The 22192-nt window shown below is 37.4% G+C and overlaps 1 protein-coding gene across 3 annotated transcripts in view; it reads left to right on the top strand.

Moving 5' to 3' along the window:
* ltbp3 (latent transforming growth factor beta binding protein 3) overlaps window positions 1-17581 on the top strand; it is a 73682-nt gene extending 56101 nt beyond the window's left edge. For 2 of the 3 annotated variants that reach the window (XM_061739643.1, XM_061739642.1), the window contains 14 exons: window positions 440-562; window positions 637-759; window positions 1550-1669; window positions 1964-2089; window positions 2334-2504; window positions 3511-3591; window positions 6899-7027; window positions 7884-8021; window positions 8113-8253; window positions 11617-11745; window positions 14125-14286; window positions 15322-15411; window positions 15510-15638; window positions 16516-17581. In XM_061739643.1, the coding sequence (XP_061595627.1) occupies window positions 440-562; window positions 637-759; window positions 1550-1669; window positions 1964-2089; window positions 2334-2504; window positions 3511-3591; window positions 6899-7027; window positions 7884-8021; window positions 8113-8253; window positions 11617-11745; window positions 14125-14286; window positions 15322-15411; window positions 15510-15638; window positions 16516-16664 (1811 nt within the window). In that variant the 3' untranslated portion in view covers window positions 16665-17581. The remainder of the gene's footprint in view (window positions 1-439; window positions 563-636; window positions 760-1549; window positions 1670-1963; window positions 2090-2333; window positions 2505-3510; window positions 3592-6898; window positions 7028-7883; window positions 8022-8112; window positions 8254-11616; window positions 11746-14124; window positions 14287-15321; window positions 15412-15509; window positions 15639-16515) is intronic. The other variant, XM_061739644.1, reaches the window with a different exon arrangement.
* Window positions 17582-22192: the final 4611 nt, after the last annotated feature.

Raw genomic sequence — 22192 nt, 5'->3', positions numbered from 1 at the left:
AAAAAAAAACTGCTCTGTTTTTCTGAATCAACCAGATACCGCACAACTTGCAAGAAGCTGTCATTCACTTGAGAGCTGGATTTCATGGAAGCAAACATGTTCCTGTCCAGTTTAATCCAGTTTTATTTTGCTTTTGGTTTGAAACATTGGGAGATACTCTTGTCTTTAAGTTATATAGATGGTATTGTTATTAGTTTGTCGACTTTGCGCAGACACCTCAGGACTTTGCGGTTGTTCAGACGGAAAGCCCATTCTGATCTGCTGGACATTGCAACTTTTCTCCAGGATCACTTTTCTGAGATAATTAACTTATTAATTCAGAAAAACAGAGCAGATTTTTTCTCAAGTGAATGCAATATGCTTCCGTATTAATGCCATTGCCCCGATAATGGTTTTTGCACCAAACATGCGTCTTCACCTCTCTGTGATATATCCCCAGACATTAATGAGTGTCACAACCCCGGCATCTGTCCTAACGGCATCTGTGAGAACCTCCCCGGTACGTACCGGTGTCTGTGCGACGAGGGCTTCCTTCATTCTGTAGACAGCAAAAGCTGCAGTGGTGAGTACCGTGAAGTTAACCTGTTTACATCCACATGTACTGGGACTGTGCATTAAAGAAGGGCTCTTTTGCAGACATTGATGAGTGTGCAGACATTCGGCTCTGCGCTTACGGCCGCTGCATTAACACAGAAGGCTCCTTCAAGTGCCAGTGCTACCCGGGGTACCAGCGCACGCAGGAGGGAAGTCACTGCGAGGGTACGACTTCACCCAGGAGCCTCCCACTCACAACCTGTACACAGGGACATCATATTAATTTCACTCAAGAGACTTGTGATTACGGAAGAGTATTAGGGCCAGGCGGGAGAAAAATAAAAATAATATTTTAGAGGAGGAAGATTTTTTTTTCATTATGCACTTCGAGAAAAAAGTCAAAATGTTGAGAAAAAAGTCAAAATGTTGAGAAAAAAGTCGAAATGTCGAGAATAATGTTGAAATGTTGAGAAAAAAGCAGAAATTTCGACTTTATTCACGAAATTTCAACTTTATTCTTGAAATTGTATTTCAACATTATTCTCAACATTTCGACTTTTTTCTTGAAATTGTATTTCAACATTAATCTACATGTAATCTACATGTAAGTCCCACCCACTTTTCCAGTCTGCTGAGAAGAATGTTATGATCAACTGTGTCAAATGCAGCACTGAGATACAGTAATACCAGAACAGAGGATTTGCCTGCATCATTATTCAGATGAATATCATTTAAGACTTTGATGAGTACAGTCTCAGTGCTGTGGTGTGGCCGAAATCCAGACTGAAATACATTAAAGAGGTTGTTTTGCATCATTAAAGCATTAGTAGTAGTAGTAGTAAAGTAGTAAAAACTCGATTTTTATATATATATATATATATATATATATATATATATATATATATATATATATATATATATATATATATATATTTCCCCTTTTAAGAGACGATTCAGAGCTGCAGCAACCAACCGAATTTGCAAAAAGTTTTCATTTTCATTTTCTTCATTTCAGACATCAATGAGTGTGAGAGGCCTTCCAACTGTCTGAACGGTCGCTGCATCAACAACATGGGCTCGTATTACTGCGACTGCCCCAAGGGGTACGAGCTGACCCGGGGCAGGGGGTGCCAAGGTCAGTCCCCTAAACCCGAAACAACCATAGGAACACTCAAGTGCAGAAATGTCATTTGCCATTTATAATAACTGTTTTGTGAATCTGTGTATCTGTTCAGTATAAGTTCACTCATGAAAGACTCATCACAGTACGAGTTATTACGCTTTTTGTATTCACTTTGTTCTGATTATTTTATTTCTGTTTAATATTTTTGTTAAAGATTGCAAATAAGAAAATGATTCCGTATTTGCAGCTCAAAAAGTGTTTGAATTGAAACAAACGCTTAGAACGGGCTGTGATTCTCCCCTGCAGACATAGACGAGTGTGCGGTGGACAGAAGCCTCTGCCAGCCCAGCTCCTGCGAGAACAGACCCGGCTCGTTTGTGTGCGTGTGCAATCACGGTTATGTCCTTTCAGAGGACAAACACAGCTGTGAGGGTAAGCCTGCCCCGGGGTTGCTTTGCTTGAGAGTAAACCCACGTTCATCCCGGTGCATTAACACCATTAAACCCTGCCTGTACCGCTACTATCGTTTCCCATTCAAGTCTCCAAGGCCTGAAATCCAAACCATCCTAATCAGATGCCGTACATGATCATAATTTGATCAAACAGCAATGGCAAAGCCATGTGGTGTGTTCACTAATACTCCTGCTTCTCATCTTTACCTCGCCCGCTCCTGCAGCTGTTCAAGTAGTGACAGATGACAAGAGAGAGTGCTACATGAACCTGGAAGACGCGGTTTTCTGCGACAGCGTTCTGGCCACCAACGTCACCAAGCAGGAGTGCTGCTGCTCCATCGGAATGGGCTGGGGGGACCACTGCGAGATCCACCCCTGCCCCGTCTCCCACACAGGTACGTGTAGGGCTGGGGGATCCATTCAAGTGTCAACAATTTATTCCATTCAGATTCTTAAGATTCAGAATCGATTATCAAGATTTGATTCAATCCGATTCGATTCCGATATTGATTTGAGTTAGTGTTATTAAAACTGTTTTTTGAGCTGTTGCATGAATTATATGACTGTAGTTCTGCAACATATTAATACTAGTATGATATTGAGATTCAATAGCAAGTATTGGCAGCTAATGATGCTGAAAGGACCAATCAGCTCCCAGAATGCTGATAGAACTGCTTTCAGAAACATCATGTGGCAGAATTATTAAACAGATCCAGGGAAGCAAACAGAGTTGGATGAAATCGGTTTTATTTTTTCCCACATTCCATTTTAATTTTTTGTCCATTTTCAGTACAGGACTGTCTCAGAAAATTAGAATATTGTGATTTTTTTTGTAATGCAATTACAAAAACAAAAATGTCATACATTCTGGATTCATTACAAATCAACTGAAATATTGCAAGCCTTTTATTATTTTAATATTGCTGATCATGGCTTACAGCTTAAGAAAACTAATCAGCAATATTAAAATAATAAAAGGCTTGCAATATTTCAGTTGATTGAATGAATCCAGAATGTATGACATTTTTGTTTTTTTAATTGCATTACAGAAAATAAAGAACTTTATCACAATATTCAAATTTTCTGAGACAGTCCTGTATATAAAGTAATGAAATATAGACAATTTATGCAATTATAACTGAAAACTTTAATGTTTTCATACCTTTAAACATATTTAAAGGCAAAAACATGGCACCAGTTATTCTCGTGTCCAACAAAACGTTCCTTTTTTGGGCATGAACCAAAAAATCGGAGAAAGTCGAAAAATCGTTTTTTTTTCAACACAGGCCTAGGTACGTGTGCACTTTACTGTGTGTGGACGTCGAAATGAGCTTATGTCTGGTTTCAGGTTATAATATTTGGTATTTACTGCTAATGAAACTCCGGTCTTCTCCCCTCCAGCTGAGTTCCATTCCCTGTGTTCAAACGGGCAAGGCCTCTACTCCGGGGAGGGACTCCAGTACAGCCTGCCGGCCTACCGAGGTAAATGATATCAAACCTCACTGGGTAACAATCCCCTCAACACACAACAAACATCACGGTTCCTTTGGACTTGCTTTCCAAAGAAGTACAGAACTCCAAATATTTTCGTTAGTGCAACAGTCATTTGAGCAGACAACACCTCCCAGCTTTTACTTCTTTTTTTTTTATATTATAGATATTTTTATTGATTTTGGTTTTAAAGTGAACAAACATGACATAAGGAAACATAGGAACACCATATTCTACACAGAACACACTGAGCAGGAATTCACACACGATGATGAAGCAAAATGAGTAAATATACAGTATATACAGAAGAAGAAGAAAGAAAAAAAAGGGGGGGTAAAGAAGAAATAGATGTATAATGGTAAACAGAGAAACAAACAAAGAAAACAAAAAAAAGGGGATGGAGGGGAAATAAGACTGTTAACAGTTGAATGGGTACATCACCAAATATGCAGGCAGTGAGGTGTTACAATATTCCGCTTGGTTAAAACTCAAGTATAGGCTTCTCTAGGAATATACAGTGCCTTGCGAAAGTATTTGTCCCCCTTGAACTTTGTGACCTTTTGCCACATTTCAGGCTTCAAACATGAAGATATAAAACTGTAATTTGTTGTGAAGAATCAACAACAAGTGGGACACAATCATGAAGTGGAACGAAATGTATTATTTCAAACTTTTTTAACAAATAAAAAACTGAAAAATTGGGCGTGCAAAATTATTCAGCCCCCTTAAGTTAATACTTTGTAGCGCCACCTTTTGCTGCGATTACAGCTGTAAGTCGCTTGGGATTTGTCTCTATCAGTTTTGCACATCGAGAGACTGAAATTTTTGCCCATTCCTCCTTGCAAAACAGCTGGAGCTCAGTGAGGTTGGATGGAGAGCGTTCGTGAACAGCAGTTTTCAGTTCTTTCCACAAATTCTCGATTGGATTCAGGTCTGGACTTTGACTTGGCCATTCTAACACCTGGATATGTTTTTTTGTGAACCATTCCATTGTAGATTTTGCTTTATGTTCTGGATCATTGTCTTGTTGGAAGACAAATCTCCGTCTCAGTCTCAGGTCTTTTGCAGACTCCATCAGGTTTTCTTCCAGAATGGTCCTGTATTTGGCTCTATCCATCTTCCCATCAATTTTAATTCAATTCAATTCAAATCAATTTTATTTGTATAGCGTCTAATACAACAGATGTTGTCTCTTGACGCAGGCAGGTGGAAGCAGCAACGGGATGACCGGGGGGGGGGGGGGGGGGGTACTTGGAAGTTGGTTCCATAGTAATGGTTCCTGATAGCAGAACGCCCGCCCTCCAAATCTACATTTGGATACTCTAGGAACTACGAGTAAACCTGCACTCCGAGAACGGAGAGCTCTGCCAGGAACATAAGGCACTATCAGGTCCAGCAAATAATGCAGAGCTAAGCCGTTTTGGGCTTTATATACAAGTAATAAAATTTTAAATTGGATTCTGAATTTTACGGGTAGCCAATGGAGCGACGCCAACACTGGAGAGATGTGGTCTCTCCTGCTGATTCCTGTCAGCACTCGCGCTGCTGCATTTCGGATCAGCTGGAGCCTATTCAGCAAATGACTTGGACATCCTGCTAATAACACATTACAGTAATCTAGTCTAGAAGATACAACCGCATGAACTAGTTTTTCTGCATCACTCTGCAAGAGGATTTTCCTAATCTTTGCAATATTACGGAGATGGAAAAATGCTATTTTACAAACCTGATTAACATGTGGTTTAAACGACAAATCCTGATCGTAAACAACACCAAGGTTTCTCACAGTTGCACTGGAAGCCATCGAAAAACCATCTAGTCCCTTCCTAAGATGCTCTGGACCAAGAATGATAACCTCTGTTTTATCTGAATTTAGAAGCAAGAAATTTCTGGACATCCAGTCCTTGATGTCCCTAAGACATGCCTGAAGTTTAGCTAACGGTTCTGTCTCATCCGGCTTCATAGACAAATAGAGCTGCGTATCATCAGCATAACAATGAAAGTGTATGCCGTGATTCTGGATTATACTTCCCAATGGCTGCATGTATAAACTGAACAAGATTGGCCCTAGCACTGAACCCTGCGGAACACCATAACTGACCCTTGACTGTTCTGAAGAAACCTCATGTACATGAACAAACTGGAACCTGTCAGATAGATATGATTTAAAACAACGTGTGTAACCATCTTTCCTGTCCCTGCTGAAGAAAAGCAGGCCCAAACCATGATGCTGCCACCACCATGTTTGACAGTGGGAATGGTGTGTTGAGGGTGATGAGCTGTGTTGCTTTTACGCCAAACGTCTTGCATTGTTGCCAAAAAGAGCACCTTCTTCCACATGTTTGGTGTGTCTCCCAAGTGGCTTGTGGCAAACTTTACACTTTATATGGATACCTTGCCACTCTTCCATAAAGGCCAGAATTGTGCAGTATACGACTGATTGTTGTCGTATGGACAGAGTCTCCCACCTCAGCTGTAGGTGACCTCTGACCTCTGCAGTTCATCCAGAGTGATCATGGGCCTCTTGGCTGCATCTCTGATCAGTCTTCTCCTTGTATGAGCTGAAAGTGTAGAGGGATGGCCAGGTCTTGGTAGATTTGCAGTGGTCTGATACTCCTTCCATTTCAATATTATCACTTGCACAGTGCTCCTTGGGATGTTTAAAGCTTGGGAAATATTTTTGTATCCAAATCCAGCTTTAAACTTCTCCACAACAGTATCTGGGACCTGCCTGGTGTGTTTCTTGTTCTTCATGAGGCTCTCTGCGCTTTAAACGGACCTGAGACGATCACGGTGCAGGTGCATTTATACAGAGACGTGATTACACACAGGTGGATTCCATTTATCATCATTAGTCATTTAGGTCAACACTGGATCATTCAGAGATCCTCACTGAACTTCTGGACAGAGTTTGCTGCACTGAAAGTAAACGGGCTGAATAATTTTGCACGCCCACTTTTTCAGTTTTTTATTTGTTAAAAAATTTTGAAATATCCAATACATTTCGTTCCATTTCATGATTGTGTCCCACTTGTTGTTGATTCTTCACAAAAAATTACAGTTTTATATCTTTATGTTTGAAGCATGAAATGTAGCAAAAGGTCACAAAGTTCAAGGGGGCCAAATACTTTCGCAAGGCACTGTATGTCCAGATAAGTCCATAAAGGGCCTCTCTGCAAAGTCCGTGCACGCTCTGTTCCGGTGTAATCTGAAGCCTATGAATTATCCAGCTTTTACTTCTGTGTGCATAGAATCTTTGAACCTCAAAGTCACCAAATGTTTGGTTGGTTCTCCACAGATATTGACGAGTGTTCTCTATTTGCGGAGGAAATCTGTAAGAAGGGTCGCTGTGAGAACACAATGCCGGGCTACGAGTGCTACTGTCAGCAAGGCTTCTACTACGACGGCAACCTGCTCGAGTGCATCGGTAAGTGCTTTAATAGGCAGCGGGAAACGGCACCTCAAACATGTATTCAAATATTTTTATTGGATTCTTCACATAAAACATTCAAACACGAAGCAGCACAATAACAGTGCACACAAAGCCTATGGGGGGGAGTAAATAAAATTAGTAATGTAATATTGATAAGTAAAGAAATAATTACAAAAATACAAAATAAAATGAAAGTATAAGAAAAAAATACGTTAAACTATAATTAAAATAAAATTAAGATAGAATCAAGTGCCAGGATTGATTTGATTTGATTTGAAAATTTATTTCAAACATGCAAAAATGAATACAAAAAGTAAAAAACAGAATACAAATACTGTTAATAACTGTTCAATATAGTGTGCAAAAAATATTTCTACAAGTACAAATATTTTTTGCACATGCACAAAATATTTCTACAAGTACAAATATGTTTTGCAAGTACAAATGTTTTTTGCACACGCACAAAATATTTCTACAAGTACAAATATTTTTTGCACATGCACAAAATATTTCTACAAGTACAAATATGTTTTGCAAGTACAAATGTTTTTTGCACACGCACAAAATATTTCTACAAGTACAAATATTTTTTGCACATGCACAAAATATTTCTACAAGTACAAATATGTTTTGCAAGTACAAATATTTTTTGAACACGCACAAAATATTTCTAAAAGTACAAATATTTTTTGCGAGTACAAATATTTTCGGTCCACGCACAAAATATTTCTACAAGTACAAAGTTTATTTACGGATACAAAATATTTATGGCTTTAATTTGAGCCCATATACTGCCAGATGTTTGGGAACAGGACCGGCTTGTTTTACGTTTGTTTCCTGTTCTCCTCAGACGTGAACGAGTGCCATGACGAGTCTCTGTGTACTCACGGCCGCTGCATCAACACTGAGGGAGCCTTCTACTGCATCTGCAGCCCCCCCTGGACCCCAGACTCCAACAAGAAGAAGTGCGTGATGGCAACAGTAGCAGGTCAGTTCACTGTTTGTTCAGAGCTGGAAATGCCTTTTTTTCTAGCTGGTGAAAAAAATTACCTTAAACACATCGTTCTTTGTGTTAGCAGATGTGAATGAGTGCGAAGACCGGGAGAACTGTAAGAATGGCATCTGTGTGGACATTGTAGGGTCCTACTACTGCGTGTGCACTCTGCCCTGGACCTTGGCCACTGACCGTAACAGTTGTGTGTCTCCCGAGGAGCAGGCCGGTAAGTTGGGACCGTCGGCCCTGGGATTGAAGTATCACGCTACAGTTTAGGCTGGGAAAAAGAAAAGAAAGAAGAAATCAGCAAAATGTGTGAATCTGTTGTTCCTTCCGCATCTGTGATAAACGTTTGTAGTCTTCGATTAGAGGGACCACTTTGAAAGCTTCCAATGTGTACAGGACTGTCTCAGAAAATTTAAATATTGTGATAAAGTCCTTTATTTTCTGTAATGCAAAAATGTCATACATTCTGGATTCATTACAAATCAACTGAAATATTGCAAGCCTTTTTTTATTTTAATATTGCTGATCATGGCTTACAGCTTAAGAAAACTCAAATATCCTATCTAAAAAAATTTGAAAATTCTGGGAATCTTAATCTTAAACTGTAAACCATAATCAGCAATATTAAAATAATAAAAGGCTTGCAATATTTCAGTTGATTTGTAATGAATCCAGAATGTGTGACATTTTTGTTTTTTTAATTGCATTACAGAAAATAAAGAACTTTATCACAATATTCTAATTTTCTGAGACAGTCCTGTATTTTACACATTTCCAAATTTTTACCAAAGGTACCTGGGACTTAGGTTCCAGGAACTGTTTTCCAACATTAAAGCTTACCCCTCACTAGAGCTTTGTCAAGTTCTGCAACAAAGTCCTACGAAGTCTATTCAACTTAAAGTCTGAAAAATAAGTCTCTCCTCCCTGACTTTAGCGCACGCTCGGCCAATGTGGTTATACAGAGTTGTGGGTGTTTTTATTTGTGAGTTATAATGCAACAGCTGTGAAACAATAACAGTTAAAGTTTTATATCCACAATTACTGTAACTGGCACGCTCTCGTCATACATTGCCGTTCTCGCCTCTATTCAGTGAACCAGTAGTGGAGGTCTGAATGTTTTGCATCTTAAATTTAATAGTGTTCCCAGGTTAATATTGATGTTGGAAATGACTTGAGATGACTGAGACAGTGAGGTTCAAATAAAAAGCTGATATTACTCTGAGCAGATAGATGTGGCCCCGGTGTGCTGGGCTACCTGTGGGCTAGTGAAGACTGGTGGGATCCACACACATTTATACCTATTTCTTTTTTTTTTTACACTAGTAGAATCAGTTACAACTAATGAAAGTTTATGTCGTGGAGTGTCAGTGTCAATAAGTACAGCTTCATCTCGGAGTGTGCTGGTGTCAGATTAATATCTACTAAAAGCCTCCAGATGATTTTTCTTGGCCGCCACGGTGCGCCAGAGTGCAACTGTATACTCGGCCGAATCTCTTTGTCTTGTCATTGCTGAATTGAAGATGTTTCCTCACAGCCGAAGTCAGATTACATCCTTTTAACAGACGGTTTAAGCTGAAGCACATTTCTAGTCATGCTTATGGCTGCAAGTCAGTGAGAACGAATGATTGTTCCTATTATTGCAGCACTCTATTTGTATTTTCCACATTTAACAGTGCAGTAAAAACTATAACAAGTTGACAATTATATTTTTACACCTAAGACATGTTTTTCTTTGCTAGTTTGGGACATTTGGCTAAGATTTATGAAAAGGATGAATGTACTTGAATATGAGAGAAATAACAAAATGACTGAAATGACAAGCAACACATGGAATATTACACTGTGTTTTTACTTATTAGTATTATTAATGAAAACTGTGTAATTATTCATAAATACAGAAGCAGTGAGTGAAAAACACACTTGACTTTCTGAATGAGTTTAGAGTAACATCAGCAGATGTAAACATTTCTGCAAAAGCAAAACTTTTGGCACAATGCCAAGGAGGAAAGACATCAGCATTGTTCTCAGAGAAGTAACTGTTGCTGCCCATCAATCTAAAAAGGATTTTAAAGCCATTTCTAAAAATAGATCAGAATTCTAGCCAAGAATTCAACAGTCAGAAGGAATACTAGCTTTTAAAACCGTTGCCAGTCTTTCCTGGATTGAGCATTGAGGCAAAGCAAGTCCCCCATTCAGATTTTGCGATGTTCAGAAAAGAAGAAAAAAAAGCCCAAGAGCTAAATCCCAGACTCTAGTGTAATTGAACAAAGACAGCACAAGTATGACTTATTGGTAAAGATTCAAGGGAAAAAAACTCTTCGTTCTAAAAGGAACATGACAGGTTTGCAAAGTTCCACCAAGAAACTGTAAAACCTCATGGAACAACGTCCTTTGGCCAACGAGAGCAAAGTGAAGATCTTTGTATATACCGTATTTTCCGCACTATAAAGCGCACCGCATTATAAGGCGCACCTTCAATGAATGAATGATGTATTTCAAAACGTTTTCCATATATAAGGCGGACCGCATTATAAGGTTTTTGAGAAAATTAAAGGCTTTTAGGTGTGCCTTATAGTGTGGAAAATACGGTAATTAATAGTTTCAGGTTTGGTAAAAAAAAAACAAAAAAAAAACAGAATAAGCAGGAACACCTCATTCCAACTGCAAAGTATGGAGGTTCGGGGGTGATATTTTGAGCCATTTGACTTGCTCCCATTGCAGATATTGACACAAGAATGGATAGATGGAGACAAGGAATTGAGAAACATGGATTTGCATGTGCGCCTTTGACATGAGCAAAAACATTGTTACATTGTTATTTAAGCAAGTGCAACATCATCACAACCAATGTAGTTAGAGAAATAACAGGCAGAAAACAGGTGAATCGTTCAAAAAAACCACACACAAAACCTCTAACAATACTAAAGTATACACTGCCATCCATTTTACCAGTGTGAAACATAACAAAAAAAACTCAAATTTTGCAGAATATTAGGATTCTGGGACTGATATATGGTACAAGGAAGCCAAAGTGTAAGTCCATGGGTCCAAATTTAGATTCTACATAGTGAAAATGTTATGATTTGACACCAAGATCATTCCAATAGGACAACTCTATTGGATTTTATTGCAAAATGCAATATTACTGTATATTCGATGGTGGCCATCTTGAAAAAAGGCCGCCATCTTTTTTTTTTCTGGCACAATGGTTTTATCAAAAGAGCAACCCCTAAGGAGTATGTGTGCCAATTTTGGTTCTTGTAGCTGCAACTGAACGATTATTCCTGTTATTTCTCTAACTAATGTTGCTCCGAGAGCTTGAAATGTTAATTTTTCATTTGGGACTGTTTCAGAATGATGTTTATTCCGCTCTGAGTTGTCCAGTTACACAAAGAGCATATTTATCACAACAGAGTCAGGAAAAAAATAAAAAATAAATAAAAACCAAGATAAAACTACAAAATGTGCAGTTAACGTTACAAATGGAGCATTTATTGGACTGGATTATTCTGAAATTCATGCTGTAACACAAGCCCCACGTAGATGTTCATACTGTAACTAGTGTCTGTGGTGCCCTTTGCAGATGTGAATGAGTGCCAGGACCCCTCATACTGTAAGAATGGGAGGTGTGAGAACACGCCCGGCTCCTTTCACTGTTTTTGCGACCCTCCCCTCACCTTCAGTGCGGCGCTGAAACAGTGCGTCTATGACGGTGGGTAAAATCAGCTCGCCTGAGCCAGTCCGCTAAAAAACGAGTTGGCCTTCCCTTTCACATCAGCCGCTCATGTTGGTCTTTGTATGTCCACTCAGTCGCTGTCTACTGTGGCTGTTAAAGCCTTTCCCCCTTTGACCCACTTTATGGGGATATTTTTTTCCATTTTTAGACAGACACCAGTTTCTTTTGTATCTGTGGAAAAAACGGATACAAGTACATTTGCTGCGAGGAAAATGTAACACCTTTCAGCACTTTCCCCTGCATGTGTATCTTTCCAAAAGCAGTTTGTGTCTTTTTGTCTGTGTTAGTAATAGTAATCAAATGGATATGTTATGATAAATCGGACACTCCTGGCATCTGGAAACTACTGAAAAGTGACCAAAGCCTAATAGTAATAACCAGTACTCGAGTTGTAAAATAAAATCAGGGGGGATGGTGGATTTTATCATATAGGGACAGATAATTTGTGCTGATTACAAATAATATAATATATTACTAATAATAGCAGTGACCAAAACACCTGCAGAAATACTGCAGGAATGACATAGCAGCAGTTAAATGCAGCCTTCTGTAAGCTTTAAATATCCACTGGGCTTACATCAAATACATCAAAACACAACAATAAAAAACAGTTTTCTGAACTTATCAATATGACTCTGTCCTTCACAGGATAAGTAAAATGGATCACTGCAAAAACTCAAAATCTTAACAGGAATATTTGTCTTATTTCTAGTTAAAATGTCTCATTTTAGTAAAAAAAATCTCATTACACTTAAAACAAGACTCATCACTGGAAAAAACAACAATTTTCACCTGTTTCAAGTAGATTTTCACTTAAAATAAGTGAAAAAATCTGCAAAAAAAAAGATTTTTTTGCTTGTAATTAGAAGATAAATCTTGTCCCACTGGCAGATTTTTCTACTTATTTCAAGTGAAAATCTACTTGAAACAGGTGAAAATGGTCAAATAAGTTATTTTTCTGGTGATGACTCTAAATGTTGAAATAGCAGTAAAAACACATTTATTGATGAAATGACATAAGGGATGGAAAGGGGGGATGGCAGTTTTACAGGGGGGATGATTTGGACCATTTTTATTTCAGGGGGGATGCCATCCCGCCTCACCCCCCCCCTCAACTCGAGTACTGGTAATAACCTACATCTAATATTGGTCATTTACAGTAATTTTGTTATGTTTTTTTTGAAATATAAATAATGCATTCGTTCACTTTAACCACACGATCTGCGCATCCTTTTTGCAGCAATTATCCCAGCCATGCCAAGCGCACAATATGTCAAGCTTGCTTTTTCAATGCTAAATATCTGCACAGTCTGCGGTGTTTTTTTGCAGCACAAAGCTCAGGATAACTCTGTGTGTGTTGTGCATCTTTTGTAAATTACACCAACAGCCAAGTGTCAGGCACAACGCAAGAGTAAATCTCCCCGTACAGTATGTGTGCTGCAGGTCACTATGACTCCAGCAGAAACCTAACTCTGAGTTATATATATATATCTACAGAAGAGTGTGAGTGAGTTTCTGTGTCATTTATGCCACTTCTGTAAGGGTATTGTGGTTTGGATGTATAAATACCAAGCCTAAGGCGAACTTGCAAGAGCTAAATGTGTGTGGAATTGATTACAAAAAATTGCCTAGCATTAGAAAGATATTATTCTTGCCATCTTTACAATTAAATGCACTGTTTGACCCTGAAACAGCAAACAGGCCCAAACCATGATGCTACCGGACCATGTTTCACTGATGGAATGCAGTATTCTCTTTTGAGGTCTACGTGATTTTATACAGGATCTTAGAAAATTGGGAAGGGTTCACAGACTTACTGTGATTCCTTTCAGTGAAAAGGACCAAAAATATGGACCAAAAATAAATACCTCTACGAGCTTTTTCTTTGGTTGCATTGGCATCACAGCTCATTATGGCGGGAGGTGAGATTCATGATTCAGTTCAAGAAATCCTAAGTTTCCCAGTTGTACCTTTTTAGAGATGAAGTTAAGAACTTATATATGGCAGTCTTTTTAGAGATGTTTAATTTGTATCTTGTCATGGTATGTTCTGTATGTGTTGTGCTCAAAAAAGATCCTATAGAAGCAGCTGTATGAACTCCAATAAGCTGCAGTTCCTATAGCAATAAGACAATAGAAACATCTCCAATAGTTCCAAGACCTTAGAAAAGTTTTTTTGTCATCCGAAAGAACTTTTGAATGACACTTGTGGAATACCCTTAGATGACACTGGGTGTTTAAAAGACGTCCAGAGGGACTATTGCCGTTAAATATACTGATTTAACTATTTATATTGCTGCAAATGAGAGACTGAGAATATCTCATGCCTCGTCTGCTTCTTTTTTTTGTGACCCAGATCGCACCGCGGCACACAAGGACGTGTGCTTCGTGCAGGTTGACGAGGGTCTCATCTGCAGCAGGCCCCGGAAAGACGTGGTGGTGACGTACTCGGAATGCTGCTGTCACTACGGTCGCGGCTGGGGGCCCGAGTGCAACACCTGTCCTCCCAGAAACTCAGGTGAGCCTCAGCTAGATTACTTCTACCTACTGGCCACCACTTTCCTTTTCTTTTGGACTAAAAGAAACTGGACTATTTTCTTCTGGGACATTGTCAAACTAAAAACTCTACAAATCATATTCAAAGCGAGAACTGATTCACTTCCAGGCAATTTACAGAAAATGTTTTGGGACAGGGAAGGGGGTTATAATTTAAAGGAGCTTGAGGTCGGATTGTGGCAGGATTTATGAAAAAAATCTGTATACATTTTAAGTTTTCTAGTAATAATGTCAGATGAAGCGTTCCAAACCAAAAAGAATGAGCCCTCTAGTGTATCTCTCCTTTGCCTTGAACAGGCTGTGTGCTGCAAAATGTGCTGCAATTGTGACCGGAATTTCCTGCGGATGTGGCGTCACATGACGCTGCATGCACGTTCTCCCCGTTCTCCCGTGCCGGCTTCGCTGTTGGCTGCAGTACCCCCAATGGCCGTCGTGGTGAAGGGTGGCGCTAGAGAGTCTCATTTCTTAAAAGGAGCCTCATGCTCCTTTAAGAGGAAAATTTTATTTAAAAAAACAATATGTTAATTCTAAAAGGAAAATCATGTGTATCTCAGTTGTTGGAGTGGATCTATGGAATGGGTTGGGTGATGGGTTGAAGCAATGTACAAATATAAATCAATTTAAAAAACGGTACAAAAAGGAAGTTCTGGGAAGTTATTTGATTGAGGAGGAGTTATGTTAAGGAAATATTGTGTTTGTGAGCTGGTTAGGTGCAAAGGCTCAACCAATGGGAAAATCGGTAGCCTAATAGGTAAATTAGCAGCTATTTATTATTAATATTTATGTTTAATTTATAATAGAGGTAACAAAGGGGCAGGGTTAAAATTTCAGACACTGTTTTTTTTTTCCCTGTTTGTATTACGTTTTTGTTGTTGTTGCTTTTTTCTGTATGTTTTGAAGTTGTTTTAAAATTTTATATTTTTTTCCTTATGTGTTCGAAATAAACAATTCAATCAATTAATCAATCAAAGAAAACACGCTTGTTTCTTGCATACAGAGATGTTCAGTCGTCTGTGTGAGATGCATCTCGAGACTGATTCTGATGGGGAGCCGGATTTCCTGCCGGCTTTTGTCAACTACAACCCAGGTGAATTCCTTTCCCGCATCTTTGTGGTCAGTGGCGCTGTGTGAGTGTGACACGCTCATTCTTTATTTTCTCTTTTGCACCTGCCTGTTTGTACAAAGGTGACAGTTCAGAAGAGGATTCAGACGAGTGCAGCTGTGGAAATGGCCGTTGTGTCCGTTCCTATCTGGGCACCATGTGTGAATGTAACCCAGGCTTCAGGCTAGACCACTCCCGCGCACGTTGTATAGGTTTGTACTTACATAGACAAAAATCATTCTATATTTTGTTCATCAAATATTTTATACAAATATCTATACACTCTAGCCGATATTACGGAAGAGTATTAGGGCCATGCAGGAGAAAAAATATTTGAGAGGGACATTTTTTTTTTTATTGTGCACTTCGAGAAAAAAGTCAAAATGTTGAGAAAAAAGTTGAAATGTCAAGATTAATGTTGAAATACAATTTCAAGAATAAAGTCGAAATTTCGTGAATAAAGTCAGAATTTCGAGAATAATCGACTTTTTTCTCGATATTTCGACTTTTTTCTCAAAATTGTACTTCAACATTATTCCCGACATTTCAACTTTTTTCTCGACATTTCGACTTTTTTTTCGAAGTGCAGAATGAAAAAAAAATCTTCCTCTTCTAAAATAAAAATACTCTTCCATACGATATACAGGACTGTCTCAGAAAATGTGAATATTGTGATGAAGTTCTTTATTTTCTGTAATGCAATTAAAAAAACAAAAATGTCATACATTCTGGATTCATTACAAATCAACTGAAATATTGCAAGCCTTTTATTATTTTAATATTGCTGATTATGGCTTACAGTTTAAGATTAAGATTCCCAGAATATTTTATAATTTTTTGAGATAGGATATTTTAGTTTTCTTAAGCTGTAAGCCATGATCAGCAATATTAAAATAATAAAAGGCTTGCAATATTTCAGTTGATTTGTAATGAATGCAGAATGTATGACATTTTTGCATTACAGAAAATAAAGGACTTTATCACAATATTCTTATAGTAATATTATAATATTTTTTATTGTTTTAATGTATCTTATTCTTTTTTTTCATCCTACACTCACCAATAGCTCCTTGTGTTTGTTTGTTGCAGACATTGATGAGTGTGCAGAGTCCGGCAGCCGCACCGGTCCCTGCAAGCACGCGCGCTGTGTGAACACTGTGGGCTCATATAAGTGCTTCTGCAAATATGGCTTTGTGAGCACGGCCAACAAGGATGTATGCCGTCGCAGAACTCGGTAACCTTTCTGTGTTGCCCTGCGTGCCCCACCTGGTTATCCCTCCACCCATGCAGCCACACCCCCGACGTGCTGCATGCACACCTCTCTGCAAGGTTCCCCACGTCAGGCTGTGAGAGTGAGCCTAAAAACACATCTCATCAGGAGCCCTGTCGTTGCAAACGCTCCAATGAAATGTACAAAACAGTCAGCTCCTCTTTCACCTTCCATTTCTCATTTAAAAAGCCATAAAAAAACAAGGAATTTGTTCATTTTTTGTAATTATTGTTTTTCGTTTTTTTTTTTTTTTACTGTTTTTGTAGTTTGAGTTTAAACTGTACATTTTTGTGATTTTTGTTCCTTGGTCCTCCGATAATTTGATTCTGGTCTAAAGAAACCTCACGTTTTAAGAAGGAGATGTGTTTCAGAGATGTAAACGGTATTACTGTTGTTTTCAACCCACTTGTTATCTGTTGGAATACCATGAGAACTTTTACACAATTCGGTATTCCCCTTTACATTCCCATCATAATGCACATTCTGCCATGTTTTACTCTAAATAATCATAAGTGTATTTTTTTACAGTGCTCACACACTGTCAACTTTGTTTTATTGTACAGTCTGTTCAGTGGAAGTGTTCCTGCAAAACCCCCACTTATTTGTCTATGTAAAATATGAGAAACCTGAGGTTTTTGTGCAACATGTGCAACTAAGTGGACTTATTGGACAAGTAAAAGAAAAAAAAAGTTTATGCACTAAGCAGTGAACGCAGTGGGAATATTTGCTATATGTAGCTTTTTCTTGACAATGAATTAAGTTCACTATCTAATGTCATAATTGTTTAAATTTGAAGTATTTAGAAAACCAAAGACAATGTTGTGATGAGATCAATTTGATTAAAAGAGATTGTTTTTTGTGTTTTTTTCCCCGTGTGTGTGCTTGGTGGACTATTTTTCATACATGCGTAGTCATGTAACAGAAAATAATGAAGGTCAAGACTAGACAGACGTAATGAAAGTTCTCGTGCTTTAAACGTGCAGGACTGTACTGTGGATGCTAGAAAGGAAATAAACCCAGCACATATCAAGGTTTCTATGGATGTATATCTCTTTTCCTCTTCCTGTTTTTTAAGTATCGATCTCTAATATTCCTAAACGACTAGTTTTTTCTTTATTACCAATTTTGGTTGGTTAGCGTGCCGTTTTAGGGAGCATTTATATCACTGAAGGTACAGTAGGTGTCTTTAACCATAGACAATTTGAAACCAGACTCTGACCAACATTTCACAACTGTCCAGTTGGCCTATTAACAATTTATACTTAACAAAAAGGCTTTAGGTGTAGTTTTGGGTAACAGATAATGGCAGTAGCCGAGCTTTGATTCACTCTATGGACCTGAAATGGTTGCTGCTTGTGTCTCTGCCTGTTCTCGGGTCTGTTGGTTTTTAGTCTTACAGATTTCCATGGCTTGTGTGCTCGTGCGTTTCCCTGTGTTTTTCGCGTTTCAAACTAACAGCGGATGTCACCCCTTCACGTTAAAAAAAAATAATATATATATATAAATAAATATATATTTATTTTATTAATATATATTTATTTATTAATATATATGATATATTAAAATATATATGATATATATTATATATTAAAAATGCATATATATATGCCTTAGGTTTTTACCAACATGGTATTAACCATTAATATACAGGACTGTCTCAGAAAATTAGAATATTGTGATTTTCTCTAATGCAATTAAAGAAACAAAAATGTCATACATTCTGGATTCATTACAAATCAACTGAAATATTGCAAGCCTTTTATTATTTTAATATTGCTGATCATGGCTTACAGTTTAAGAAAACTCAAATATCCTATCTCAAAAAATTTGAATATTCTGAGAATCTTAATCTTAAAATGTAAGCCATAATCAGCAATAGTAAAATAATAAAAGGCTTGCAATATTTCAGTTGATTTGTAATGAATCCAGAATGTATGACATTTTTGTTTTTTTAATTGCATTACAGAAAATAAAGAACTTTATCACAATATTCAAATTTTCTGAGACAGTCCTGTATATGCAGACAAAAAAAAAGAAAAAGGCTTTAAATACTACCTAATCGGAAGCTTCACCTGAGAAGGCTTCCATGCAAACCATCTGAAAAAGGGCAAGTACCGCCCATAACTTTCTATCAAAGTTATGTGCAAATCAATATGACGAACCAGTTAACTCCAAATGGAACAGTAAGTAAAAAGCACCAATGTTAGCCGACATCACACCTAAAACCCAGGCTGATCCAAACTCTGGTGCTTCGGCCACAACTAACTTTAGTCTTTGGGAGCATGGCTGTTTTTGTGTGTTCCTGATATTGCAAGTCTCACATGAATCCACCTATGGTAAACTTGCGTTAGCAAATATTCTACAAGGCTGAGCAAGCAGAGCAATGTTTTGCTTCTTCATTGAACGTGAGCGTCTCAGGTTGTGTCAGGGACACAGACAATGACCATCTGAAGATGCTTTTCATCCTTGGTAGGCCCAAGCTGGATCCTATCAGATACTTAAAGAACAGTGTCATCTAGTGGGCTCTTAGTGTTACTACAGTTCACACAAAACAAATGTTTCTTTATGTCTCAGAAAATATGAATATTGTGATTTTCTGTAATGCAATTACAAAAACAAAAATGTCATACATTCTGGATTCATTACAAATCAACTGAAATATTGCAAGCCTTTTATTATTTTAATATTGCTGATCATGGGTCACAGCTTAAGAAAACTCAAATATCCTATCTCAAAAAATTTGAATATTCTGGGAATCTTAATCTTAAACTGTAAGCCATAATCAGCAATATTAAAATAATAAAAGGCTTGCAATATTTCAGTTGATTTGTAATGAATCCAGAATGTATGACATTTTTGTTTTTTTAATTGCATTACAGAAAATAAAGAACTTTATCACAATATTCTAATTTTCTGAGACAGTCCTGTAAGTCTTACTGATGCAGTGAGGGATTGTCTTTCCTTAACCAGCCTTGTTGGAAACTAAATCCTGTGGTTATGGAAAAGATGTGTGCTCTGTTTTAGAAGAATCAAATTATTGATCAAACATTAATGAATCAAATTAAAAAAAACTATTGCTGAAACTGCTAGAGTTTGGTTAAGATCTGCTTGTTGCATTATTAAAACCTGGAAGGAGATTGGATGATTGGTGTAATCAGATTCAAGACAATCGACGACAGAACTTATGGCAATGTTTAGGTGTGAATGTAAGGACATTAAGAATATGTGGAGCGTAAGAATATCCAGTATAAGTCAGGGTTGTAAAAATAAAATATTTGTTTGAGAGAAAAAAAAGATTGGATTCTGGTGCAACAGATTAATGTCATAAGGTCTGATATTCCAAAATGACAATGCCAGGATTCATCCAGCCATTCATTATTTATACCCACTTATCTCTATTCAGTGTGGCAGGGCTCTGCTGGAGCCCTTCCAACCTGCGAGGGAGGGAAAGACACCCTGGACAGATAAGCACGTCCAGGTTGGCTAACTTGTAGACAAAAACACATTCATATGGTCAATCTTGGATCATTTATTAGTCTAAAATGCATGTTTTCGGACTATGAGAGGAAACCTGATCCCTAGAACTCATCCTTCCATTTTTTTACAGCTGCTTCAGGTTTGCAAGAAAGCAAAAATGTTAGCACGCCTCAGGTGTAGATTGAAGATAGCGGAAACAATGCTATTCATTGTCTTTTTCTGAAAAGGCAGAATTGATGGAGTAGAGGCCTTCCTGTGTGGAATCTGCATGTCTGCATAAGTTGTTTCTGGGTACTCTAATTTCCTTCCACAGAAACAAAATGAGGTTATCTGATGATTATAAATTGGATTGAGGAATTCTGTTTATGCCCAAAATAGTGCAAAATCCTCTTCTGTAACCCTTCACGTACTGTATGTCCCGACAACAGAGGAGGTCAGTTTACATCACAGTCAGGTTTATACTTTATTGTGTTTTCTCTCACTCTCATTCTTCTTCTTCTTATTATCTTCTTATTATTATTATCATTTTCTTATTTCTGTACTCATGCAGTGGTGCCTGCATATTTGCATATTTTACATATTATCTGTACTCACAAAAAATAGAGAAAAGGGAAATTAAAAGGTAGGGCAATGTGAACTGATTGTAAACATGCCTCCCAGCTCTTTTTGAGTGTGCTGCCTGCATCAAATTCTTATTTTAATTTTATAAATATGATTAAGTTAGCCAGTAAAAATAGTTTAAATCTTTAATCAGTTCAAATCTAAAAAACAAAATGTAACTAAAATAGCATACGCTTTATTAACTGAAGTAAACCCATTTTTAGAAGGTAACAGCACTTAATTAAAGCACTTAATAAATAATTTTATATTTAATTTAATATTTTCCACGTGGGTGTTGTATGTTGGAAAAATCACATATCACCGAAATAGTAACCCAGACGTTCCAGTGGAGGGAGCTGCTCGTGCAGGATCTGTGCAGGATGTGACTGGGGGAAACAGCAGCATCAACATGCCGTTGCAGGCGGTAGATTAGTGGCATGCTGGAAAAATGGAAAGCTTATAGATGTAATTGCATTTGTTTCTTTATTAGCAAGACGTTTAATTTTACTTGGATGGAAATCTTCTGCAGCTCCTACTCATGTCTCTTGGATCAAATCTATTTTTTAACTGTATAAAACTGGAAAAAATAAGTGCAAATAAATGCACATTGAATGGGTGCGCAGACAAATTTTACACTACATGGGCCCCTTTTTCTCATACAGGACTGTCTCAGAAAATTAGAATATTGTGATAAAGTTCTTTATTTTCTGTAATGCAATTTAAAAAAACAAAAATGTCATACATTCTGGATTCATTACAAATCAACTGAAATATTACAAGCCTTTTATTATTTTAATATTGCTGATCATGGTTTACAGCTTAAGAAAACTCAAATATCCTATCTCAAAAAATTAGAATATTCTGGGAATCTTAATCTTAAACTGTAAACCATAATCAGCAATATTAGAATAATAAAAGGCTTGCAATATTTCAGTTGATTTGTAATGAATCCAGAATTGTATGACATTTTTGTTTTTTTAATTGCATTACAGAAAATAAAGAACTTTATCACAATATTCTAATTTTCTGAGACAATCCTGTATATTAAGAAGCTTGATTTCCCTGCGGTTCCAGAGTAATGTTCTTTCTCCTAGTTGTGTGTGGGTATTTTTTTTATTTTTTTTTTACATATTTATATATTTTTGTGTATGTATGTATGTTTTACTTGTTTTCACCCTGCTGGATGGATGTGAAGATAAGACACAGTCTAGTTAGAAACATGAGGTGCATCTTTATGGTGAATAGTCTGGTTATGAGGATTCCACTGTATTATCCGGTCGATCTGTATGTAACTTAGTCAAGGCGTATTGTTGATGTGTTTTTTTGTGTGTGTTTCTTTGTTTTAGGACTATTTTTGTCAATGACCTTTACCTAGGCATTAGAATTCATAAGTGCATTTATACTGTTAATGTTTGTCGT

This window comes from Cololabis saira, chromosome 14, assembly GCF_033807715.1.
Source record: "Cololabis saira isolate AMF1-May2022 chromosome 14, fColSai1.1, whole genome shotgun sequence".
NCBI classification, from domain to species: domain Eukaryota; kingdom Metazoa; phylum Chordata; class Actinopteri; order Beloniformes; family Belonidae; genus Cololabis; species Cololabis saira.
The sequence above is the reverse complement of the archived record's forward strand: the minus strand, read 5'-3'. Positions and strand labels throughout refer to the sequence as shown.